The sequence below is a fragment of the Nasonia vitripennis genome, chromosome 2, assembly GCF_009193385.2.
Source record: "Nasonia vitripennis strain AsymCx chromosome 2, Nvit_psr_1.1, whole genome shotgun sequence".
Taxonomy (NCBI): Eukaryota; Metazoa; Arthropoda; class Insecta; order Hymenoptera; family Pteromalidae; genus Nasonia; species Nasonia vitripennis.
In genome coordinates this window covers 29,681,569-29,707,403 of record NC_045758.1, presented here as the reverse complement: position 1 = coordinate 29,707,403, position 25,835 = coordinate 29,681,569, and the positions used below count along the sequence as shown (strand labels likewise).

General features: G+C 39.5%; 5 protein-coding genes across 5 annotated transcripts in view; 2 read left to right on the top strand and 3 right to left on the bottom strand.

Moving 5' to 3' along the window:
* Positions 1–13,048, bottom strand: part of LOC100678006 — a 29,911-nt gene extending 16,863 nt beyond the window's left edge. Inside the window, exons 1-9 of the mRNA XM_008206186.4 lie at positions 12,847–13,048; positions 12,386–12,642; positions 9,425–9,761; positions 8,408–8,695; positions 7,987–8,340; positions 7,268–7,668; positions 6,868–7,200; positions 6,403–6,791; positions 5,825–6,333 (exon numbers count right to left, since the gene is read on the bottom strand). Coding sequence (XP_008204408.2) covers positions 5,825–6,333; positions 6,403–6,791; positions 6,868–7,200; positions 7,268–7,668; positions 7,987–8,340; positions 8,408–8,695; positions 9,425–9,634 — 2,484 coding nt within the window. The 5' untranslated portion in view covers positions 9,635–9,761; positions 12,386–12,642; positions 12,847–13,048. The remainder of the gene's footprint in view (positions 1–5,824; positions 6,334–6,402; positions 6,792–6,867; positions 7,201–7,267; positions 7,669–7,986; positions 8,341–8,407; positions 8,696–9,424; positions 9,762–12,385; positions 12,643–12,846) is intronic.
* Positions 108–2,921, top strand: LOC100680421 (carbohydrate sulfotransferase 11-like). The gene is made up of 6 exons (XM_031925043.1): positions 108–927; positions 1,010–1,158; positions 1,239–1,410; positions 1,495–1,654; positions 1,731–1,930; positions 2,567–2,921. Exons 1-6 carry the CDS (start codon positions 745–747, stop codon positions 2,801–2,803), a joined length of 1,101 nt encoding a protein of 366 aa, XP_031780903.1. The 5' UTR covers positions 108–744; the 3' UTR covers positions 2,804–2,921.
* Positions 13,049–15,524: 2,476 nt separating the features above from the next.
* Positions 15,525–19,096, bottom strand: LOC100121234 (UDP-galactose transporter senju). Its single transcript, XM_001604778.6, has 6 exons — positions 18,562–19,096; positions 17,962–18,076; positions 17,828–17,874; positions 17,605–17,744; positions 17,362–17,517; positions 15,525–17,284 (listed from the first exon to the last, which is right to left on the bottom strand). Exons 1-6 carry the CDS (start codon positions 18,647–18,649, stop codon positions 16,784–16,786), a joined length of 1,047 nt encoding a protein of 348 aa, XP_001604828.1. The 5' UTR covers positions 18,650–19,096; the 3' UTR covers positions 15,525–16,783.
* A 393-nt stretch (positions 19,097–19,489) lies between these two features.
* LOC100121187 (TBC1 domain family member 23) lies at positions 19,490–24,831 on the bottom strand. Its single transcript, XM_016982638.3, has 10 exons — positions 24,715–24,831; positions 24,020–24,557; positions 23,205–23,425; positions 22,698–22,902; positions 22,353–22,589; positions 21,896–22,271; positions 21,606–21,819; positions 21,197–21,532; positions 20,990–21,122; positions 19,490–20,902 (listed from the first exon to the last, which is right to left on the bottom strand). Exons 2-10 carry the CDS (start codon positions 24,046–24,048, stop codon positions 20,629–20,631), a joined length of 2,025 nt encoding a protein of 674 aa, XP_016838127.1. The 5' UTR covers positions 24,049–24,557; positions 24,715–24,831; the 3' UTR covers positions 19,490–20,628.
* LOC100121167 (mitochondrial import receptor subunit TOM70) overlaps positions 23,797–25,835 on the top strand; it is a 5,033-nt gene continuing 2,994 nt past the window's right edge. The window contains exon 1 of the mRNA XM_001604705.6: positions 23,797–25,469. Within this exon, the coding sequence (XP_001604755.1) occupies positions 25,236–25,469 (234 nt within the window). The 5' untranslated portion in view covers positions 23,797–25,235. The remainder of the gene's footprint in view (positions 25,470–25,835) is intronic.

The window sequence follows — 25,835 nt, the reverse complement described above, 5'->3', positions numbered from 1 at the left end:
TAGAGCCGCATAATGGCGCCAGGAAATTTCCCCGTGAGTTTTCATTCCGAGAGCCGAAGGAGCTTACTGTCGACGGCCGGACGGTATGGAATTCGTTCGCGGCTTGCTGCTGCTTTCTTTTTATGAATTATTCAGCCGAGTCATCATCTCTCTCGTGCTGGTATGGAGGGATGTATAAGTGCAGTGACTTTTTTCGACGATTGCTGAGATTTTGAGGGCTTTCTAGTAGCGAGAATTATTAAATTCAAGCGCAAAAATAAGACCTATACTGGAATAAAAATTACTTAACTCGATCTTTATTTTTCAGAAACGCTATACTCGTACTGCAGTACTATCCGTCCAAACGCACCCAAACAACGCATCAGTGCAGAGAAGCTCGTAACTCGATACGAAAATTTTTATGGAAGTTCGTAGCGGCGGCGCCTGATGGGAGCAGCTGAGCAAACCGAATTAGTATGCACTAGATCAATGGCCGCTCAAGGTTACGAAGACTACGTGTCGCGCCTCCCACTGAAGACGAACGAAGGCTATGGAACGATACAGGCGAAGGAGAGGAAACCAGTTGTTCTCGATCTCTTGGACCGCTCGCTAGCGTCCGTTGAGAGCCGGTAGACTGTAGTCCCGAGAAAATGTATTTTTGAAGCTGCTTATAGCACAAGTTTTGATTATGTGAACCGAATGCACGAGTGAAGTTCGCTATGCTGTGATAATAATTGTTAATATTTTTCAATAGTATAGACGTCTATGAGGTTTATACGTGTAGTGGTGAACAGAATAACGATGTCTCGGACGCTCAGAAGGAACGTTCCCAAATTTTTGGTTTTATTCACTGTCGGGGCATTGTTTTTTCTGCTTCTGGTTAGGAGTAAACTCGTCAGATCGTACGATGAACCGGAGTACAAGAAGCAAGACACCGAAAGAGCAAAGGTACTATACATCTACATTTAACAATACAATATAATCGTATAACTTTTATCCGGTGTTTGCATATATTAAATTTGCTGTTTAGAGGGAAGCAGAAATAGAAAACCGAGAAAGGATCGCTCGAGTCAGAAGAGTATGCAAGAAGTATCAAATGGGTCCTTTCAAAACAGCTAGTTCCGAAGTGGAATTCAAAGAGCCTCCTGCGCCTCAGTACAGCGTCTTTTACATAGACAGGTATTCTTCCCAAACGTTTCATCGACAACAAAATTAATTTCTCCCGAATCATAAAGCAAAATATTTATTCTAATTCTCAGTAAGCACAACATATCGTACTGTCCGATTTACAAGTCTGGAAGTACCACGTGGATTTACAACTTGTGTTTATTAAACGGAGTCAGCGAAAAGGAACTTTCAAGTGGAAAAGAACAAATTTCCGTTATCGCCAGGCGAATCATACCCGAGCTCGATTACCCCGAAGCAGACGTGGTAAATACACTTTCCAACTCTGTTTTACAGTATAATAAGAGCAATTTGAGAGAAAATTTAAAAAATAAAGAACCTTTTATTTAGTTACTGAGTAACACGGCAAAACTGCTGATTGTAAGGCATCCGTTCGAAAGACTGCTCAGCGCATACCGTGACAAATTGGAGAATTCCGTAGCCGGTAGGGAGCACGGAAGCCTCCACTTCTACAAACGCTACGGAGAGTCCATAGTCCGAAAGTATCGAGGTAGTTATTAGTCCTCGTAAATTTCCTCAGTTCATTTGAATTTAAGATCGATAAAAATGACGATTAAAATCCCCAGACAAAAACCGACCAACGCCGAGCAGCAACCAAGTGATTCGCCGAGCAGGTCTACCAGCTCCAGCAGGAATCGAGCCAACCTGGCGCGAATTCGTCGACTACCTGATCAACACGGACCTCGCGAGTTACGCCGACGACCACTGGACGCCTTACTATCTTTATTGCACGCCCTGTCTGATTAATTACGACATTATTGCCAAGGTGATAGTCGCTTTTTATTGCAACCACTGCACCGCGTACTTCATGCACTCGTGGGATTAGAATTCTTTTCTTTGCTTCGCTTTGCTTTTTTTATCACGAGATGTCGGCGAGACGATTGCGGCGACTCGTGATTGATGTTTCGGCTGTTGTGGCAGTGGTAGCTGCTCTTATTTCTCTGCGAGGATGGAGATTGAGGAAGTGGCTTGCTAAGTGTCGCGCGGCGGAGAGATGCTTAGGTGTGATTGTTTTGGATGATTGATGTGCTGGGATTATTAGGAAGTAGTAGTGTGTGTGGATGAGGTTTTTGGTGCAGCAGTTTTTAATTTCGTTGGTGCAGGTGTAGCTTGCAAGAAATTCAAATTTCATCAATTACAGCCATTTCACTTGATTAATGGACCGCGAATGCAGCTCTTTACGTAATTTATCAGCTAAATCAACTTGCTAAATCTAGAATACAGTATATAGCATTAAAATTTCTATTTCGATATGCAAGAACAATGTACCAAATGCATGCTGAAATAACGACCCACGTCAGCGGCTATCGACGAACCGTACATCGTCCGATAAGCCTCTACCGTAAATCCTTTTGTGCACTGAGCCCCTATTCTTTTTTTTTTTTTGTTATCCGCGCGACAGGTGGAGACTTTATGGCGCGACCAGGCCTACGCGATTCATCAGTTGGGTCTCGACCAGCAGATAAGGCCTCGTTGGAGACACAGCACATCTAATAATGTCACCGACGCTGCTACCGTCTACTTTAGCCAGCTGACCAAGGAACATGTGCGAAAACTCCACGAAAAGTTCAGGCTGGACCTGGAGATGTTCGGATACGATGCTGAGAGGTACTACGAGTTGGCAACGGCAACTTCGTAAAGGACTAAGTAATGAGATGGTTTTGGTTGGAGAAGTGCGCTATGTGATAAAGTGCAAGCTTTGTAAATATAGAATTAAGGTTTAGATGTATTAAAATGTTTGAAAGATTTTTTATAAACTGTTTTGATTCCTTCATCGGCACGCGTTGTTACTTTCTTATTCAATCAATTCAGATAAATACCATGTATAGGCGCCTATTCGAGTTTCAAAAATAACCGCGTTGTGTATAGTGTTAAATGTTGTTATTTTTCAAAGTTTCTTGGCTGCTTGTTTTTTTGCATTACTTTTTGATCGTCGATACACGTGTCAACAAAACTATAGCGTCTAAATAATCAAAGACACGTCATTCTAATTAGACCGACGTCATCATCGAACTACGAAGCTAACTATTAGTTAACTGATGCCAGCTCGGTTTACTTCGGTTTGAAGTTAAAAAGCCACGTCAATCTCCTATACCTCTTCTATAACGTCATCCCAACTATGTCTCATTAAGGCACTCTATCAAACGGTTGTAGCGGTTTACAACAACATGATAAAGAGCGCTGACGCCTGATCTATACCTCAAATGAATATAAAATGAAACGGCTACGTAAAAATTGACGGGCTACTTGGTTTAAGTAGTCGCGAAGTCACTTAACTTTGACATTGACATTGTTGAACTGAACTTCCGGTATAGTGCTTACGTAGAACAAAAAAAATATTTTATTCAGTACAGAGTAAAGAGTCCAACTTAATAAATAAATTTCATTCGATCCCTCGTCAAATAAATTCTCTCCACCGCCACGTGCACCTGCTACGCCAACATCGACTCCTGCTCCCATCAACCCCGAAAGCTCGAAACACATTGACCCACACGAGTACCTCATCCGGCTGACTTATCCAAGCCGATCCGATACCCCCTATGCAGCCTTACAGATAGATCCACGCGTGAATGAATCGTCGCATTGTGACGCATAGCCGCCTAGACTCTATGTGCATGTATATATGTGTCCAGCCAACCTCGAGTGTCTCAACCTAAAGCTCTCCTTGCAATCGAACTTTTCCGCGAGCGCGCGCGCTTGAATCGATCGTCGCGCGACCCAGTTTCGGCCGCACACGCGACCATTGTGCCGGCCACCGTCGAGGTATTATCGCCCAAAGCCGGCTACTACTACGAGCAAAGTGCGTGAGCCTACTGAGATGCCGGTGAGCTTGCAAGCTTCGAGTGCGATGAACTTTTTAGGTGGGCTGATATGGAGGTGCAGGATGGTTTTTTTGTGAGGTTGCTGCAGAAGATGAATTTCAGATTTCTTTGCTGGTATGGATTTTTTTAATTTATAAGAGGTATAAGCGAAGTTGGTGTAGACGGAGCAGACGAGGTAAATATTGGACAAGCGTTCGGTTCGATTTTACTCCGTTTACCTCGAAAAGGGTCATCAGTTATTGACCGTTAAATAACCGGCAAAACGGCTGAGATAGCCGGGGAGTAAGTGGGCCGTGATGAATTAGTTATTCAACGTGAAAAACAAAATTAAATGTAAACTAAAATTCCACTAAAATTATGATTTCGTATAAAATCATCGTCCGATTACACGACGCCAACGATTGCGATTATAAATTCAAGCAGCAAACTTTGACCTCTACCTCCAGAGCGAAACAATCGAAACCTGGTCTTGGTTATAGTTTGCAACATATTACACACTACTGTAGATACACATTAATTAAGTAGTAAGGTTCAGGCTCAAGGCGGCCGATTCATTATACAGTAAAGCGCTGAAGAGGTTATCAAGAAGAAATAACGCTTAACCTTTTAGAACATTTCAGCTGAACTTGACAGGTGTAATGACATTAGCCTTTCGGGAAATTGGTTAACGTTCGTTTCTCGAAAAATCGTAATAGAGTTGATAACGATTTGAATTTTTTATTATTTTCACACGAGTGAACAGGTGCTCTGACGAGGAAAGCTTTACACCGATAATCATGCTATGATAACAATTTTTTAGCAACAAAAGATTATTGCTTCTGGGTAAGGTGCGAAAAGTATGTTTCAGTCCGTAAATCTAGAGTATACATGTAATAAAAAGCCATCTCATCGTTAATTTACGTCTGAACTTACATTTTTTTACTGTTTCCTAGATAATTTTTATTGCGAAACCTTAATATCCTTTTTACGGTAGAAATTATTGCATGTACTGAACTTTCATGGGGTCAATGATTTTTCAGAGACTGCATAGATAAATCTATCGATCGTTTCAAGCCTCTCGCACGAACGTATTTACCCATTACGCGGTTTAAATTTTCACGGCGCGTTTTTTTTTTTCAATAATAGTATTCATTTTCTAGGAGTTAAATAATCATGGTATACACAATTTTTTCAAGTGTAATAAATAGGATTTGAAACTAGACGTCGAAATTTTTGTGAATCATTCGTGACCTATATAACGAGCTTAAGGGTCAAAGCAAAGATACGATTAAGAATTTTTTGTAAGAGCTTTGGAAGACAGTCGGTCTTTTAAGTGGCTATAAGAGAAGGCTATCGATCGCTCAGATTCCTTGAAACTAACTTTTCCTGTATACTTTGTACATAGTTTACTTATCAAATGAAAGCATTAGTGTAAACTATAATTATCCTCGAAAATTTTGGCGAAATATAGTGATTAATGATGAGTATACTAACAATCGCTAATAAATAAATTATTATTGCCGAACGTTTGTTTAATTTCAGCAAGTGAAAATTTCAATTAATGACGAGTGCATGTGCTTTCATTTTAACACGCAAATAATCACATCGAAAAGGACAATTTAATTTTTTCAAAAGCACTTAGCAGGTCAATGCATTTAGCTGAAGTACAAGAGGAAGTTGTTTCAACTTATCGATCGTCTGCACTCCTTAAAAGGGAGAGAGTAGTCTCAGCTGCGATGTGTATACATTTTATAAGAATATGACGGACACGAAATAAGAAAAAATCGGTTGCGTCAGCAATTTTTCACTCAAGCGAGTACTTAGTCCATTCATCTATCAGGTAAGTGTAAGAGACTCACCTTATTGTGAAAATCGTTCAAAATCTCCTCGTCAACGAGGCCCAGCTCTTCCCAGCTTGGTTCCTTTGGTTTCCAATCTCCATCGCTGCTGCTGTCGGACGATCGTTCCTTGGCGTCCAGCGCCGATTTCTCCAGATCGTCGTCGATTATTCCAAGTTGAGCATCCGTTTCTTCCTTGTTATTTTCACGTTCTTCGGCCTTATCACTTTCCGCGGTTTTGTTCGAATCCACCTGCGATTCCTCGGTTTTCGTTTCCGGTATAACTTGTTCACTTTCACTTTTGGGTGGATCTTCAGTTTTATCTTTCTCTCCGTTGGGATAGGTTTGTTCGGAAGGTTTGGAGCTATCATTTACAGGAGTTTCACCCATTTGATTGTCTTCCAGTGAAGCTCGTCTACTCAAGTCTTTCGTGGGACTCGATAGCTCCATGAGGATGTAGTTTCGCTCTTGACGTGGAAACACTTCGAATCCGGCGCTTTTGGCTGACGAACTGCGTCGTCTTTCTCGACCTTGAAACACACCACGAAATAAAATTTATCGATTCGCGAAAAACGTTGAGTATAATAAAAACTCCTTACCAGGACTGATCGACCCGTCTTCGTCCATCCAATCGAACTTGGTGGTCTTCTCCAGTGCCGATCTTGATCTGTATACCGATCGCATCATGTTCTCGTGGTCCTTCTGAATTTTTTCCTGAAACTCGAGTCCACTTCTGTCGCCGAATATGCTGTCGATATTGTCCCTCATCTTATCCGGATCCATGCAAACGTCACCCAGTATAACGCTGGGACTGGGACTGGCTGATCTTGCCTGTCCCAGTAGAACGCTTTCTTCAATTTTAGGAGAAGGTGGCGACCGCGATTCCTCACAGACAAGAAAGGACGGCTCCTCGGGAGGATCGATCTCCTGGATAACGATTCGAGGTGAAGTGAGCGGCGTGATGGAGTCTCGTCGAGATCGATGAGATCTAGAGTCGCGTTTATGACGTTGTAGATACAAAAAAATATGGTAATCAATGTTTCAATGTAGGTGTCTTTCTTTACCTCGTCTGCCGATCGCCAAAATCCGAACTCTTGCTCAAAATGCTCTTCTTCGGGCTGAGGTTTGCGTCGTGCACGTAGATCTCTCTCCTAGGACTACTCGATGCGGATCTTTTCTGCCTGTGTCTGGGCTGTCTCCGAGAAACGCTAGGCTGCGAAGATGATCTGACGCGACGCGGCTGTTGAGGTGGTAACCTGGTGGCCGGTGACACGGGCAAGGGTATTCTCGTACGAGGAAGTTGCTGAGGTTGCAGGTAAACGTCCGAGAAGACTGACTCGGCGTCTTCGCTGTCGGGAGTGCGGAGCTTGACGATCTCGCCGCCGAAGTGTACGCGTCTGTGGAAATATAATATTACAAAAAACTATCGTCGAGCAGTTCAACAATTCAATTATCAACCCTCACCTCGGTGTCTTCCTCCTCCCCAGGGGGTCATCCTCGTCCGCAGCCTCTACCTCCCCATCAGCCTCCTGACCCTCATCGTAATCCTCATCCTCCTCGTCTTCTTCCTCCTCCTCGCTGTCCCCCTCCTTTTCCTTATCCTGTTCCTCCAGTATCGTCATCGTGATAGCCGTTTCCTCGTTGAACTTGATCTCGGTCTCCAGCACGACCCTCGCCGAGGTGATACCTCCGGAGGAGCCCAACCTCGACACCGCGCTTCCCTCCTCGTCCCCCTCAGCGATTCCCGAAGTGTCCGAATCTTCCTCGCTCTCCCAGCTCTTGTCCGTTGCCACGACGTCCTTGATCGACTCCTCGACCGAGTCCTTTCGATGCGACTTGTCAGCAGACCGTTGCTTTGTTCTCGACTGTTGACGTGGATAATGTTAAGGGTGAGGTATCGTATTATTAGAGTTCGACGCTTGTTTGAGGAGCGATTAGCGCTTGTTTGAGGGGAAGGATTTCAATTTTGGGAAATGCGAGTTGCACTTATTATACTGTGTTTCTACACGAGTACTATTAGTAGTTTGAATGAATGGGTACGATGATTTTTAATTGTTTCCGTTTTAGCATTATTACAGTTGCTCTAACAGCCTTTACAAGCAGTAATTAAAACTGAAAAATGTCTTTACTCGAGTTTTATTGAAAAATGAATCATGAAATATAAATACAACAAACCCGCTTACCCTCGGCCTCTTCCTCTTGTCAGTCGGCGAGCTCCTCTTGATCCCATAGACATCGCACAGCAGATCAAAATTCCTCTTCATGCTATCGTCCACCTCCTTCAGATACCCCGCAAACTCCTCTTCTCCGATAGCTTCTCGGATCTTGGCTAAAGATCGCAAAGCCGACTCCTGATGCGTCACCTGGACGAGTCTCATAGCGAGAGCTTGCGTAGCAGCTCGTACGACTTCGCTTCCAGGTCGTGTACTCGATCGCGATGCAAACAGCAAGAGTGGAGTGCTCAGAATCACACCTGTCGCGATGCTGGTCTGGTAGTCGTCGAGCACGTCCGGTCGATTCATGCCGTCGTGAAGGATCTGAATTCAATGTTTAAAACATTTTTTTTTTATTACCGTTTGATAAATTTAAATATCGTTTACTCACTTTCGTGGTCATCTCATCCCTTCGAGGCGTGTGCAGCAGATAGATCCTCAGGGCGTCCAGCGAGCCCTTCCTGACGGCAGGCGCCGGATTGCCGAGGTTGTCGACGAGGTCGGACAGAACTAGCGCCGCCACCTCGTCGATCTCTTTGGGACCGAAGGTGGGCAGCACGTCCACGAGGACACGCAACGCGTGTTGACGGACCTCCCACTCGGGGTCCCGGAGACGCTGCGATATCTCCTCGAAGATCGTCGCGACGTCCACGTCTCGCGGGAACTTTTTCGTTCGCACCTTTGTCAGAGAAATGATAGCTTTTTTTTTCCAGAAAATTACTCCGGCTCTCGATATACTCAATATGTGTAATTTGAAAACAAGGTCTGGCGAAACTCAGTATTTATTAATATCGACCTGTAATTTTGTTCCTGTCTAAAACTGTCTTATACGCCCTGTACGTGGGCGTTTTTCTAGGTCAGATATTAAAATCAGCCTAGAGGACGCAGCCTGGGTATCCTACTTTCTTTAATATTTTGTATACATAAGATGCGTCTGACCGGATCAACTCCTGTACTACTTCCATATTGTAAGAGTGTACACATATTTATAACGGCACCGGACATATAGGACTCGGTATAAAAATTGAAGTCAGATTTCATACTCTGTTACGCCTCGCGGAAGAATATGCTAATCGGAGCGAGTTTGTGATAAGGAATTTCGGCCTGATAATAATGCCAACAACATGCGTGCCCTATTTCAACACGCGAACTCTCGTCGAGTATACGTATAGTCGCCGAAAGAAATATCGTCCTGCCGTAGCCATTAAGACGAATTAGGGCCAAGTGTCCGAAAAAAGAAACGACTGTAAGCGCGGCAGGTAAATCGTTATCGATAAGACGTTCTGCGGGGCTCTATATACTCGCACTATTTACAAAACGAGCGTTTAATTCAATTTCAAGCATACGTTATTTCTTCTATAACGAGCAGAAAAATAAGTTCTATTCAACGTAAACAATGTACACTCACGACATATTCCCAGAGGGGCGTCAACTGAACCGGCAAGCCTCCGCCTGTCGGTGGCGTCATCTTCCTCCTGGCCGAGGAGTAGCCTCGTCTGTCGTCGGCGAAGAGACTGTCGTCGAGCAGGGGCGCCGAGTCCTGTTGGGGCTGGATCGGCCCCAGGTCCGTCGAGCCCGTCATGGATGCGAGCTGCGCGCCGCCGCTGCATCCGGGCATATCTCGACACTACCTCTCATCGACGCAGCCGAGTCGCTGTCTCGGTTCACGACGATGTTGTTGCTGCTGCTGTTGTTGTTTTCTTGGACTTGATCGACTTACCCTCATCCTGCCAGCTTGGCTGGTCCTGTACGGTTAGAAGATTAATGATGCTTACGAAGGAATTGATTCAATTGGCAAAGAAAAATTATTCAGTGGGGACAACTGTCGTGCCTTGATAGGACAGCACACAAGAGCCCGATAGCAAAGAACACTTTGCATAAAAATACACCGTTAATTCTCGGCGGTACTACTATGTAAAGACGAAGATGCACTTGAACGTGATTTTAGAGGACTAACGCATACGTAGATAAAAGTTAAACTGAAGAATAATCAAATGTAGTGGTTTTACGAACTAGTTGCAGTCGTATAAAAAAAAAAAGATAAGTGATATGGCAGGTTCTTCTGCATTTGCATGGAAATTATCCGCATGTTGCAGATACATGATAATAAAATCGGAATCACACCCGCATAGCACTAGAGGCAGCTTGTCATTACCCGATGCGCACTGTAATATTATTCTGCGATGCGCTATGCAAACGAAATTGGCGACTAGAGAAACTTTGATTATTGCGGGGTATTTTCCGGTGCCTTATATGTTCTAACGTACTGAAATACGCTATTTTATAATATAGCTTGTTATATATAAATGCACACGTTATACCTGTAGGCTATTAAGTGCGATTCTAATACAATATTAAAAAACCAAATCTGATCGAAACTCGAAGCTTTTTCAAATAGCCAAGTTCCAAAAAATGAAAACATCAAAGCGATCGCGAGAATTTGTCATCATCGCACGGGTGCAGCTGTCGCCGGCGCCAAGGCAAGCCTTTAATAGATATATAGAGACCAGCTAGTCGCCGGGCGAACGGCATTGCATAGCCGCAGCGACGGCCACTACACCGCACTGTCAAGGTGAATCCCCTTCGATTATTCCATCGCGTCCGCGACGCGCCACTATATATACCGTTTATTGTCCGTTTACGCCGAGTGTGAATCGGGATGAGCTTACATTCCGGTCGGGTCTTTGTTTGTGGTGTGTGAGTTGGATGTCACGAAAGAGTAGTTTTAAATTAATTATGAAGGTGCATGTAAAAGTTTTATGGGTATTTATATTTAACGATTTTACGATTTAAATTTAAAAATTTGACTGTAAAATCGATTTCACCAAAGAAACTAGATACCCCGACAAGAATCTCAATCATAGTAGGGATAAGAATCAAGCTCGCAGCCTAATCATACACATCGAGCAATTAAAACATTACGAAATGCAGCACGATCGCGTCGATTTTAAAAAGCTCGAAATCCCCCTTCCCATCGCGTACATAACGACCATTTCTCACGATATACCTACCGGCTCGATTATGTTGCGAGAGCCGGCGAAATAAAAAACGAGCTTTTCGCCAAAGAAGAAAAGACTCTATACAGGAAAGAACGATACGTTCAGAGAGAGAGAGAGAGAGTAAAGCACGCGGAAGCGAGAGAGCTTTATCGCAAGCTCGGATCGGCACGAACCTCGTCGCCGCCGTCGTCGAGAAAGTAGTACACACGAAACGTAGTTGCATAATCGAAAGAAATCGTGCGTGCAGCTCTGTGCGGGCGACGACGATTATTATAAAGTCTCGCCGTGGGACACGTTTAGTGCAGTAGTGCAAATACGACGGACAGTTTTACGGCTGGAAGGTGCGGTATGTGTGTACGTCTCGGGATCGTTGCGCTCTCGTGCGAGCTATTTGGACTGTGGAAAGCGGGAGAATTAGGAGGCTTGTTATGCTTTTAGAGCGGATGGATTTATGGAGAAATTTTTCTTATGCGAAATCGTTAGGATATAAGCGCAGGGGTTTGGTTAACGATGTATGCGCCACGGTTGGATGTGACGTAGCGTGGAGTTGGGTAAAGAATGCTTTTCTGCGAATTAATGAGCCGTGATGTCATACGGCGATATAGATTGAAAGCACGTGACTTTCTTTAGTTGTGCGTGTGTGTAGTTTTATCGCGTTGTTGAATGTTACAAGGGGTGAGTTTGCAATAATTTTTTTCCGCGAATTTTGTTTCTAAGGAATACAGTCATGGCATCGATCGCTAATCAGTGCTGAAATTTCAGAACTAATTTTGCTTATCTGATATGGTTTTTTCAAACCGGTTACGCAAGCTCAGGCAAGCGATGAATATAACCGATAAAATTATTTCATATACCATTAGTTTTTAGAAAAAAACAATGAAAAGCCCAATACTCATATAGCCATACGACGAGTGATTTCCATTAGAACATCTACCGCAGCACTCGAGGACGAGACACGGTGAAATGCGGGAACGCCGTCAGTACATACACCTATTCCGAATCGCACAAACACAAGCGAGAAGAGTCGAGGCGTGTATATAAGTATACATGAGAAATAATTCCCGAACACGGGGTGGTCTGGTTCGATCGACGCCGCCCCCGAAATTCCAGCTGCTCTACGGAGCTTCAGTAGTAACGCCTGACACGTGTCAGACAAGCGCGATGTGCAAAAAAAAAAAAAGACTGTATGCCGAGTTTCTTTTAGGAGCTCTCCTAAAGTTTTGATTTACGATCGAAATGTTACTGATTGACCGAATAATTTTTTTTTTAACAATCTAATGTATAAGTAAAAATTAAGCTAATCTAACAAGCTTTTCAAACGAAGTTGTGATTTAAAAAAAAAAATGTTCACATAGGTAATTTACACGTACCTTCTTATTTATTTCCTTCACCTTAAGATGATCGAAATTTTCTTTTCTTTACAGTCTCCCTAATTAAGTCTCTACCAATAACACAGCTGCACTTTATCAACTCTCTCAATTACAACGAGAGTTTCAATACAGTTCAACCAGAGTATCTTCATTCTTCTTCGATCTGTTCTTCCTCTGTCCGCCCAAGTTTCTGATACTTCTTATCCGCGAGCAATTCACCAAGCGATTCCACTGCTTTCTCGTGTAGTCCGAGAACGCTGTTTGAGAATATTTTCCAAAAATTAGCCAACGCATTTACATAATTGTACGAATATTCTAACGCTTCTCTTCTCTAAACTCTCGCGAAATACAATCAACCCGCCAAGTTAACGATCAATCCCTCGTCCAGTCAACGTCTTCCCTCGCCGCTTGGCAAACTCCTTAATCACGCGATCGCGATCCTCGCACACACACACACGTACCTTTCTTGCAAAGCCAGCACCAGAAGCCCCACATGAAGAGAGCCGGTTGCACGCGCGCGCACCTGACGCGGCGTCGACGTAGCGAATGAGTAAAGAAAAAAAAATTATAAACTCAAGATATAAAACGCGAGAGAAAAGCCGGCGCAGCGGTTCAGCAGGAAGAACGGAAGAGAGACAACGTCGCGCTCGCGCGTCCAGCATGCGACTGTTGAGCGTTCTCGTGCACCGCTAGCGCCGCCTTTGAATATCGACCCCCTTAGGTGTGTATACGCGCTACTATACCCTGCTGCGCCTGTTACATCCGGACATCCCCCTCCTCTAGTCCTCTGAAGTCTGAGACTATAATATAGCGCGCGTGTAATTGTGTATATGTTGTACGTGATATACGTTTTACCTATTGAGTTTAGAATACGGAATTTCCTGTATTATCGCCAAAGGCTTTAAAAAAACAAGTTGAATCCCGGTCTGATTATACATTACATGATGCGAGTCGCTAAACGCAACACCCCAATACTTAAAAAAGAATCCGGTAGGCAGCGCTCGCGTTTCGCGCCAAAAGGTGCTGCACAGCGACGACGCTGACTCTCAGACCGTGTGGATTCGAAGAATTCCGGTAACCTTAATCGTTGGCGATTGGAGTCGCGTTATCGCCTGTATATAGCGACAATGCACATCCGGCGAGCGGCCCACTATAGCCACTGAGATTCCTAGCTTGCAGTGAACAATAAACGCATATTCGTCCGTTAGTATATTTTTAAATAGTACAATTGCTGGTGAACTGGACATTTGTATTAATTAGTAAACAATGAGTGATGCGCGTACACAGGCAGTGCGTGACAGAAGAAGCTTCAGCTTCACTTTGTTTCAACTATAAGTACGAGTGGGCCATCCCACATTTTTGTTTGTGCTATTACAGGACAGATTACGAAATGGAAAGCGCTCTATTGAAATCGCCGAATTTTAAAATCGGAGTATTGGATAAGGAGATAGATACATGGCATCTAGAGCTTAATAAAATAGAACACAAGAGTAGGACTCGATGAATTCTGCTTGCACGCAGATTTAAGTTGCACATTAGTATGCAATGGAATTCTAACAATACATTGTGAAATAACACCAAGCAAAATCAAAATCAATCAACAGAGCATATCAAATGACTTGAAAATCACATTCGATAACCAAAAGTTTAGTGATTTGACGCTCGTAGTGGAAGAACAAGAAATACGCGTTCAAAAAGTTATTCTTGCATCTAGAAGCTCAGTTTTCGCAACTATGCTCGAGAGCGACATGATAGAAAAAGATAGCAACAAAATTGACATCACTGACATCGACTACGAAACCATGAAGCTCGCATTGCTGTACATCTACACCGGGAATGTCGAAAACATAAACAGTTAAGTTACCCGCAAGCTTTCGGCCCCGGCTGATAAGTACGCGCTCGACGGCCTTAAAAATACATGTGGTGCATTCCTAAATAAAGCATTGACAGTTGAAAACGCTTTTGAAACTCTTGCTTTAGCTCATCTCTGCAGATTTAGTAATCTGAAAACAAACGCATTTAACTTCATCGCTAAAAACTTCGGAGACGTTATGACGAACATGGACGGATTCAAACTCATTATGGAGAAGCATCCGCAGCTATTGGAAGAATTTTTATGCCTTGTTGGCCATAAAAAGCAGATTTGACAAAATTTAAACTTTTCGTTTATTCTATGCGATATTCTAATAAATACATTTTTATTTTGTTCCGTAATGAATAAAATATGTTAAACCTTAGATCTCCAATATGTGTTTTTTAATATAGTTACTTATTGTACCTGTACGAATTTTTGTAATAAAAAAATTTTTTTACGGCGATTGTTGATACTTCAAAAAGTTTGGTCATTAATTAATTTGCATATTTATATATACAAAAATACGTGAGATATTGTAAAGGGGATTCCGAAATATAGACACATGATGATTGTTGCATCAAGCTCGCTGAAAAATCCGATGGCCTAATTTCTCAACTGTTGGAGTTCAACGATACTCAAACATAGAGACGCCTACGCACATAGTTCCGGACCCCCCACTAGCCCCGGAAAACTGACCTGGGTTTTATGGCTCGGACCCAAAGGGACAGCCGAGTCCGGAAGAAGGAAGAAGCGGTCAGTCTGACGACAGCCACCCAGCGCACCACATCAATGATCAAGAATACTACCGCGTTATTATTTTGCAACTGATAAATTATTATTCAAACTTGTATCTTTTATTATTTTTACTAGTGTACTGCATTGAGATTATTGCGACTGTTTCTTATAAATAAAGTTCTCTTATAATAAATAAAATGAATAAACTCCAACATCAACAAACGTAAATTCAAATTCCAATTCCCAAGGTACCCTCTAAAAATCGACTTTCAACATCTAAGCCCTGACAGATACTCGTACATACATGACCGAAGAACACCAGAATAATCTTAGAAAAAAAAACGTCGACAGAAAAAGCGAGTGACAGATCGGAGGCGAAATGAGAAGAAGCTCGGAGAATAAGGGACGTCATGGCGTCACACGCGATCGCCCGAAACGCGCGTTTTTATCTCACGTGAAATCTGTTTCGATTATTGCGATGGAAGGAGTCGACGTAAAAAAGTGGGTCGGCTTGCTATACGAGGGACTGGACATGTATGTACATAAATATTGCTTTTTTTAAGATCCTTTATTTAGGACAGTCTTCCTTATTCCTGTAGTTTACGCTTACTTTAACGTAGACGATATTGCGATAGATATACAAAACTTTCTATTAAAAGAATACTGAACCGACACTTTGTTCGCTTGTGTATTCTCTTCGTTTCTTGATTGCAATATATGCGTTAGTAATTAAATTCGCAGTAGTTATACGCGATAAACGCGGAGAACATATCTCATGATTATACATTGCATGATGTAGAGATGGACACCGTGACTGGCCACGCAGGAGTACTTTATTGTGTATTATAAAAAGTTGATTTATTCAAGTCACTGATTAGACAGTAAAATGCACAAATATCTAAAAACAATTTGTTCGATACTCTAAGTCTATCACAACATTGTTCTTTTTTTACTTTAGAGATAAAAGCAGAAAAGGCCTCAAATAGTGCCCAATTACAGTTATGCAATGTTTACATAATATATATGGGTCAATATAATATTCGTTGTTTCAATACTTTTTTAGTTAAATGTAATATGTAATGTTCCATTCCCAATAAACCAATAATTATAAAAAGCAAAAATTACCTTAATTATATGTATAACAAACTATGTATACAAGTAGAAAAATTAACAAATACAACAAAATTAAACCATTTGTGATTAATTCGCGTTTAAATGTAAGCATATAAATATAAAAAGTTAACAATATTTATATTGAATTTCTTATGAGTCCTGTTTTAAACGCACTATAGCTGGAACTATTTTATAAACGCTTAAAAATGTATTTAAATATATTTGCATGATTCTACAAATTTTGATTTTTGTTTATCTAAATTGCAAAATTGATTGACTTATTTGAAAGTAGATAACATTTTGTAGGCTTGGCATTCACAAAACTTATGCCACAATTCAAGAAGTATAAATTGAAATTTTTCAGAAAGATTAGTGTTGGTTGTAACGAAAATATATATTAACACATAATTATACTAATATAAAACTGATCACGATTCTAGAGTTTATCTTGCAAATTCTAATTTCAAATGTGCATTCCACTCAAAAACCTATTATTTAATATTTCTTCTTTATTAATTGGCACATTAAAAATATAAGACTACAAGCATTTAAGTTAAAAATAGTAAAATACACATTTAAATAGTATTAACTTATTGAAGTTGAATAATAATTGAATAAAAATAAATAATTTATGAATAATTACCAAGCCTTGCCATTCGTTATACATTTATAAAGTAGAAATAAAATTTTAAATACTATACTATTTGTGACTCTTGTTTTGTTATGAATTCTTGAGTTTCTTCAACATCTGCACTCTCATAAGATTTTGGTTTGACATTTTGTACTGGATTTTGTGAGTACAATATGACTGCATAACTGACTATGGCAATGGCTAAAGCGGTATTGAAGTAAATTGGAATACCAAAAAATATCCAGCATAATATAGCTGTGAAGACGAGTTCTAAGGCACTGGCAAAAGTTTTTACAATGGAATTAAGATTCTTCAGGAAGAAACTTGTAATAATACCAATGGCTGCATTATTGAACATAATTAAAATAACTTTAGGATCCATAAATATACTAGGCCCTGCATCATCAAATGCTTGGACAAGATTTCCTTGTATGAGTAGTACTGCGACATTGCACAGTATGCTGTCAATGTACATGAACACATTTTGTACAAAGATATTTACAGTTGCACCTTCACCTTTCAACAGATACTCATTATAAACACCTGCCAAGCATGAGCAGATTGTCTGAAAAATAACATAATAGCTAGTATAAATTTTGATGATTAAGCATTTCAAATAATATTTATATCTATTTAAATTACCTGAATAAAAATAAATATAATATTAATATTCAAATGGAAATTTGCATTTGGTAAAGCATTGTTGTAGTCAAGATTCAAGTGTTTGATCATACATCCTAAGGTCAACAAAACCAGTGATATCCATTGCTTTGTTGACAACTTCTTTTTGAACACCACCTTGAATGAAATCATAAAACAGTTAAAATCTTTTATTTCTCTAGATATACATTTTTATATTATGCACTCAAACAGTATAATCTGTACCTGAAAAATGATTCCCGTTACAACAACACGTAATTGCAACAGCAAGAAGTATGTCGGAGGATCAAAGGCTGCTAAATTTACAAAGGATAAATTGTTGTAGAGGCAATACAATGATGATGGTACCATATACAATAATAACACTGTAAATTGAAGGATTAATTATTACATAGAAGATGTGCACTAAATTAAAAATAAATTTAATTGCTAAAAAATGCAATCATACCTTTTCTATATTTGTATACCTCATGGAATAAATTTTTTAGCGAGTTTCTGAAAAAAAAAAAATTATGATATTAACATATAATAATTCATATTTGATCATGAAAATCTGTAGATATATATATATAATAAACTTACTCATGACAATATAAAACAATTGAGCTGACTAATTTTATGACCTCAGTCATAAGAACTACTATAACAATATTGTAATCATATTCCCCTTCTTTCTGCGACCATGTTATGATTATTCCTGGTGAAAAAAAGTCTCAAGTTAAATATAATAAATGACATGTGACAAATCATAAAATCATAATTATAACTGAGCACAGGAAACATTGTTAATCGTAATCTCAAAGGGAAAGATTAGATAAGAGGGTGTCTCGTTCACTGGAGCACTGCAAAACGCTTTCCACTCAGATATTTGAAGTACAAGTAATTTCATATAAAATTGATAATTATAATAATAATGCCTTAAATAAGAATAAAACGAAAAACAAACAATAACAGCTCCAACTAAAGTTTGACCCCCAGGACTTATAAAACATCAAATCGCCAGGATCAACATGATATCCGGCGTCGATTGTTCTCTCCGATAAGTAACCGAGAAGCGCAATTGGAACCGATAAAAAAAGAAGCAGAGGCGACAATCTTCGGATAAACCCGCAATGCAACACCCAGGCACACAAACATAGGAGACGTATAAAAACATAACCTCGCGCAGAAGGAGCCACGTACCTTGATTGACAAAAAGGGCAATGTAAAGGACAAAAATAACGGCACTCCACTTCCCCGGGAAGAGCTCCGACCAGTTTATCGAGCCCATTGTTTCCTTACTCGCGTCTGCTTATCTGAACTCCAAATTATCATTTTTGTCTTCTTCAGCGCCGGTGTCCCCCGCCTAGCCGACACCGCCGCAGACGACATGCATCATATCACGCTATAAGTTCTGACGCAGTCAGCAGCCGCCAGCGTACTGCATGCTGACTTTGCGCGGTCTCTTCCGCAGAGCGTATGTGCAATTGTGCACCACCTGCATATGCAGCGGTATATAGGTATAATGTTATATATGTATATATCTCATACTTTACGTGCTCCCGATATATGTGAGCTTGGAAATAGCCGTTCGCGGTTGCATGATTGAATTGAGTGCACACAGTGCATCGATTGTTCATCGTGTGCACGAGTTTTTTTTTTTCAAGAACTTGATATTGATTTTTATAAATGTTGTTTTTGGGGGTATTAGTTGTCTTCTCACTTTGCTTGACGATTTATCATTATAAAACGATATTAATTAATCAAGATAATAAATGAGCTGTATCTGAAGTTTTGGATTAAAATGCTTTTTATTATCTTTTGCTTGTATGTAGTCTTTAAGTCATAGAACAAGCAAACTAATAGTCATCGTTTTAGAAGTAAATAAATTTTATAGTATAAAGTGTTTAATTAAATGTTGGATATACATATAGGTATATATATGGCTTTTAAAATAAAATAAAATCTTATGTGCAGAAAAAGAAGATCTGCATAAACCAAACATGAAATTACACAATTAGAATGAAAATACATCAAGTAAAAATAAAGCTTTCATAACTTCTCATAAAATATATAAAAAAATAAAAGTTCAAATAATATAGTATTTAAGAATAACAAACTTCAAACGTTCTTACATAAACTAGTACAATGTAATTTATTATATTATATGGTTGATGTATTGCATCATAACTATACTTATTAGTATTTACATATGTATGTATGGTTAAAATCATATGCATATGAAAGTTTTTTAATGCATATTTCAATGGCATTGTTGATTGTTTTATATTTTTACACTGCGTTTGACAGATTTTTATATAACGATGAACATTTTATAGAGTAATATGAATTTTTGTATATTACAATAAACTCTAACATTTTTTTTTGATAAAGATGTTTTTTTAATTATTTATTCTTCACGATTTAATAGTCACATCTTTGAAACTTTCTAAAATATGTGCCGGAAAAAATAAAATTTCTTCTGTACTGGCACCTGGAACTGAAATTTCAGTCATTTTATAATTTTCGAGCAAAAAAAATCGTGTTTTGTATTGCAACAAGTTTTTTTAGCTCATATGCATCTCTATCAATTTTACATTCCACAATTTATGTAATTTAAAGTCCTACATAACTGACTGATTTTACAGAATGCATGAAAAGTTTTTTCTTGCAAAAAGTAATTGTTCTCTAATAAAGATGCAGAATGTAACTATTTCAAAATTATACGTTCACTTGAAGAAATTAAACCTATTTACTTTGAGTAAACACATTAAAAAAAATTAATTTTAATAAACGATTTTTGTTAATCGCACATTAGCTAAGTTTAAACTACTTTCCACAAGATTATTCATTTTAAAAATAATCGATGGCATTTTTTTAATATTTATAAAAACAAATCTTTAATATGTGAAAAATGTTTTCTTCATTTTCTACAAATAATTGTACGTCATAGAAATCAATTTTTGCATATTTTGTTTGTAAAGAATGTTCATGAAGATAAATTATAGTTTTCAAATTCCCAATTTAATGTCATTTTCTAGTATATCGCGTATGTTACATATACTGCTACTTTAAAAAACATTTCTCAGTCTCAGAAATGAAAACAGTATTGTATATTAAGGTAATAGTAAAAAAATTCTTCAATTTTTTTTTGTTTTTGAAAAATGGTCATTTTTAGTATTTGTATCTGAATAATTTTTGTAAATTTCATGCAACAATTGCAGTTTGATATTTTCTCAACTATTGTGCATGATCATTTGCAATAAAAAATTATTCAGATGTCTTTAACTGTTTCATGATTTTTTGAGAAATCAGTTTTGTAGCTTCACTCGCATTGGGTATAAGGAATCTGTCCATATCTGAGATAATTAAATTATCAGATTGGGTTGTTCCATATTTAAAGGTAATCAAATCGGGATGTCTCTTTCTGGAAGTTATTCTGACAATACTTGACAACGGACGTTTTACGATCACATGTGCTGCACCTTTACGCCCCTGAATTTCTCGGAGAACTATAATATGGGTTTCAGTCACAAGGAGATGGCTAAAAAAATGCACATTTATTAAAATCATTTATAATTAAACTAAAAATATTGATCGATTAAAAGTAAATAGTCTACAATAGAACTACCTTTCATAAACATAACCATTGACTTTTACTTCCATACATTTAAAGGAATGTACCAAATTAGGATCTTTCAACCATTGTTGAACGGAAACTACTTCGACGGGTTCTTCGCTTTCCGGAGTAGCCGTTGTCATATCTGCAAGCAAATTATTACTTAATGTCACAAATTATTTTGATATTTGTCAAGAAAAATATGTTTTTAACGTTTACCAAGGTCTTGATCATCGTCTATACTAAAAACTGGACGAGAGCTTCGTTCCTTTTTACTTGAATCAACATCTTTATCACTTTTTCTTTCCGCGCCGTTACTGACGCTTACAGACGGATTAACGATATAGTCAAATAATTTACCCTTCATCTCTTGACTTTTTAACTTCATGGCTTGACCGATTTTTCCAAAAAGATCGGAATTGTTATTCTTCATTCTAACAGGACTCGCTTCACTGGAATTTTCATCGGACAAGTTTGTATTGCATACTAAGCAGAATTGCGAATTATGATCGACAAGACTGGATACGACTTCGTCGCCAAAGTATTCGTGAATTGCTGTACACAAAAAGTAGAATTTAAAAAAATGATTCAAGTACTATATTAAAAATTTAATTGGTTCATCAAGTACCTTGATATCCATTAACAACCATACTGACGTATTGAGTATGCTTCTGTAAAAAAGAAGCTACAACCATATGAGTGTATCGATCTTCTTCTTGTCGTCCACTACCAAGGAAGCACAGATGTTCACCACCAGCTTGAGATCCAACAGCTAAAGCCTGACGCTGTGCTTGCAAAAGTCCTTGTACAGCTGTAGTAAACGCAGCAGGTTCTTGGAGCATCTAAACAATAAATGAGCATTGCTAATATTCAAAAATACCGAAGTATGTATAATATGAGCCTCTAAAAATAACTTACCAAGTTACAGTCGAGATGAAATGCTGTAGGCAAGTGACCAGCATTGTACTGTTCTGCAGGCCTACAATCTACTAAGAAAAATCTTACAGCCTCCACAGGTGCATTAGGCAATGTTGAAGCTTCCACAGAATTTTCAACAAGTTCTTGAGCAGAAACCGGCAAGCATAACGCATGCGTTATACATTTTTCGTCACCACCCTCCCCAAACATAATGCTATATAAATCCAACTTAAAAGACGAAGGCGTTTTCATGGCATAGTATTGCGCCAAAGAACAGAAATCGGTAACATCTTCAGCTTCCAAGGCACAGGGCATTGCGGCTAGAGCATCAATTATGCTTTGCTTATCGTCATCTTTCATGCTTAAAATTTGTTCCCTAAGAATTAATCAGAAAAAGCACAATGAAAACGAGAGTTTTTATCACAGTCTATGCTGAAAGATAAAAAAAAATCTTTACCTTGCGTTGATTACCATGATAAGCGATAGGAACATCATGAAAAATGGATCAGCTTGCATGAAATACAAATCCCACATAGTGGAAATTGCTGGCAAGGAGCATACACCAGCAAACAGAGTGCTTATCCATCCTTTGGTGTATTGATCAGGAGATACTCTTTTTGTATCCAAGAAAGAACATAATTCTGGTTCATGATAAAGCAGCAGTAGCCTTAGAACAGCACTGTGTGTATCACCTCTGTTATCAATTAAAATCATTTAATAAACATTATTATAATTCCAACATTTTGGTGAAAGCATTTTAAAATCCTAGACAATTTTTTTAATGTTCAATATTTATGTTTACCTTGGAATATATATATCTCTGATAGCCTCAAATAAATTATATGTAGCTGAACGAGGTAGTTTCAGAGCTATCAGTGGGCCAAGTATTTCAAGCCATCCATTGCCTCTTTCGTATTGTTTCCCTCTGTTTTTGCAGTAAAAAGTTACAATAGATTCCAAGTCGGAAAGAACTGATACTTTATCCTCATCATCATTTCCAAGCTTATCTGAAAAAAAAAATTAAATTTAATAAATACTTGTCCATAAATGTAATCAATTCAAACTATTACATTTGAAAGAGAGAGGAAAAGAAATCCTGCATTACTATATACATGTATTATCAGTTCACAAATATATGAAAGATAAGTTATCTGTGACTATCTCTCTGACTGGACATTAGATCAAGAATCAAAATAGCTTTACACTAACTTGTTACCAAAATACTTTTCAACCATATAGCATCCATTTTAATTCATAATAAAACAAGATTAATTTTTATAAAATGCTGCTTATGTTTGCAAATACTCACTAACTAATTGTTGGCAATCTTCTCTTATAATATTCTGCTCTGGAAGATCAAAAACTTCGTTGAAGTGAATCAATTGGTTTCCTCGATCTGTCACATCTAAGCAAGCCTGCCAAACGTCTGGCCTCAGATTTGCTGGCACAGGCTGACCTTTGCAAATGGCATATATGTCCGATGCAGAAGGTGCCTCTGCATCTAAAAGAGCTGCTTCCAATTCTAATATCCTGCAATAAAATGTTGGCTTGAATCAGATGAACTTAGCAAGAAAAACGCAAGATATGAAAACATTTATAAACCTAGAGGTTAAATTTAAATCACCATTATGCAATGTAAACAAGAACTCTAAAACTGGGATATTGCACAGGTGATCTCTGTCTATTGCAAAACATCTCAAATAGATTTCACAAAGCAACAAAAATAGCTTTGCAGCAAGGACTGCCGCTGCTCCATGACTTTTTCAATAAAATTAATTAGTATCCGCAATAGCAGTGCAATTAACATCACAGCGTTAACCGTCCACACTGCCAGGTCTAATTGAAGGTTATCAGGAAGTACAGCTATCTTTAGGCCCGTAATAGTCGTAGCCATTTAGTTGCCAGTCGACCAGGATGAACCGCTGATAAGACTGTGCCACGAGGCCAGATCACTCGCTACTTCCTGCTCGATTTCCAAAATCCAGAGCCCCAAAATATTCACCCTCCAAAAACACGCTCCCCATTCTCAAAACCAGTGTATCAGCAGTGAAAGGCAGCATCTAAGCTTTATCTACATCCCCAGCTGGCATCAGACAACAAGAAGAAATCACCCCATCGACTCACCAAGTGTTCTCGTCGTCCTTTAGTGCCATTTTGATCCAACGTCAGCTGCAGCAGCTCGGGGCTGCTGCTCGTATATGCCAGCGTACACGTTTTGTTGTTATCTTGGTAGAGCTAGCCGTTAAAGCGCACCTTTCGCAACAGCACCGCTGACGAGCATCACCATCGACGACTCACTGAGGCTCGACGGATTCCTCGTCATCGTCCAGCTGAGAAAGTTTAGCCCGACGAACTTTGCTGCTGCTGGCACTCAAGTTGACAGCAGCAGGCCGTTGCCATTTTTTAGTGAGTGATAATCGAGATTGCTTATACTTATTATATGACTGACTGATGGCTGGCTACTATAGTATATACTACTCCAGGAAAACACCTGCGCCGAGGAATGTGCGCGGGAGGAGCTGATGATGGCAGCTGACAGCTGCGCCACATTAGCGGTGGCGCGAAGCTTTATGACTTGTTCGAATTTTTAGCTTTTAATTTTTGGTGAAGCGCAATGCGATTCGCTGAACAGGAAATTTTGGTAAACAAACGAAGCGCGAGCCTGAAAGTCGAGTCACACGATTGAATTTGCGTAACAGAGATTTTTTTTTTTTTTTTTTTTTTTTTTTGTCAAACTTTATAACCTTGTGTTTTATTACTATTATATACATTATTCAGAAAAAAAACTACTGTTAGCTTTCTTGCGTAACCCCCCTTACCTTACGTTATCCTTGACTGAGCAGTAATTACTTAGCTCTCTCTCTAAATAAAAGTACCTATAGTCTCTCCAAGTCGCGTTCCGAAATGATATCCCCTTGACCCGCACCGGTGTAGTAGGTATAGTGTATTATCCACACGCGCAGCCTTAGCCTAGCTCCAATCACATTTATTCACGCACATATCGCGACACTCACAGTCCAGTACTGTATGTACATATATATATATACTACACCGTCTAACATCCTCAAGACTCGATTCAGTCACTGCGCACGTAAAATATAGATCACACATGCACACACGTGCGTCGTGCGCTCAAGCCTATGCCACACTCGACATCTTTGCTTCGTTCTTCGCGCCGCGACGTCGAGAAAAAACGTGTCTCCAGAAAGAGGGAGCGTGCGCGCGCGCGTGACTCACTGCAGCGACTGTCCGGGTGAGCGGTAAAAAGTGTTGGGTGTCGAGGAAGTTCGAAGAGACAGAGAGGTCCAAGTAGATCATCGTCGAGAGCATCGTATAGATCATGGCATCGAGCGGTGGAGCCTCAAGTTCCCTACCCAAATGGCAACTAGCCCTGGTTGTCGGGGCGCCGGTCGCCCTGGGACTGGGATACATGTACTATAAGAACTGCGCCAACAAGCCAGAGGAGAAACCCGGTCGAGGCAAGCCGAAGAGGTCCAGTCGCGAGAACGGCGAAAAGCAGATATCCATCGACGGGGACTTTCCTGTAAAGCCTGGAAACGTGACTGCTGCTGAGGTTAGGTTCTTCTTTTTGGATTTTGCTTTTGTGATTTTGAGCTTCATTATAGTTTATTTCGATGCTGTGTTTTACTAGTGCGATTCGATTTCATTGATTTTTGTTCAGTCGTAACTGAAGGTAGCTCAGAATATGGGGTCGGTTTCATTCATTTCGGTGGTAAGATCAGGGATAGGAGTTGCACGTTATGGTGCTTTGCATTCTACTCGATGATATTTGAGTAATGATATTTTCTTCAAAGTCTTCACTTGATATACTTTGATTTCTTTGTTTAAAATCAATAACTAAATTGAATTATAAAGATTAATTTAAGTTATTTCAAAGTAATTAAAGTACGTACGTAACTTTACTTATTTATACATTAAG

What these genes read in the sequence shown, in the direction of transcription:
- LOC100680421 (XM_031925043.1), top strand. Translation starts at nt 745, where the DNA reads ATGAGGTTTATACGTGTAGTGGTGAACAGAATAACGATGTCTCGGACG. An exon ending in ATTACCCCGAAGCAGACGTG is followed by an intron (nt 1,411 to 1,494) that starts GTAAATACACTT and finishes CCTTTTATTTAG; the next exon opens with TTACTGAGTAACACGGCAAA. An exon ending in ATTACGACATTATTGCCAAG is followed by an intron (nt 1,931 to 2,566) that starts GTGATAGTCGCT and finishes TCCGCGCGACAG; the next exon opens with GTGGAGACTTTATGGCGCGA.
- LOC100121234 (XM_001604778.6), bottom strand. Translation starts at nt 18,649, where the DNA reads ATGGGCTCGATAAACTGGTCGGAGCTCTTCCCGGGGAAGTGGAGTGCC. An exon ending in TAACGGGAATCATTTTTCAG is followed by an intron (nt 17,518 to 17,604) that starts GTACAGATTATA and finishes ATTTCATTCAAG; the next exon opens with GTGGTGTTCAAAAAGAAGTT. An exon ending in TTATATTTATTTTTATTCAG is followed by an intron (nt 17,285 to 17,361) that starts GTAATTTAAATA and finishes GTTATTTTTCAG; the next exon opens with ACAATCTGCTCATGCTTGGC.
- LOC100121187 (XM_016982638.3), bottom strand. Translation starts at nt 24,048, where the DNA reads ATGGCACTAAAGGACGACGAGAACACTTG. An exon ending in AGAGATATATATATTCCAAG is followed by an intron (nt 22,590 to 22,697) that starts GTAAACATAAAT and finishes AATTGATAACAG; the next exon opens with AGGTGATACACACAGTGCTG. An exon ending in TTCATCTCGACTGTAACTTG is followed by an intron (nt 21,820 to 21,895) that starts GTAAGTTATTTT and finishes TTTATTGTTTAG; the next exon opens with ATGCTCCAAGAACCTGCTGC.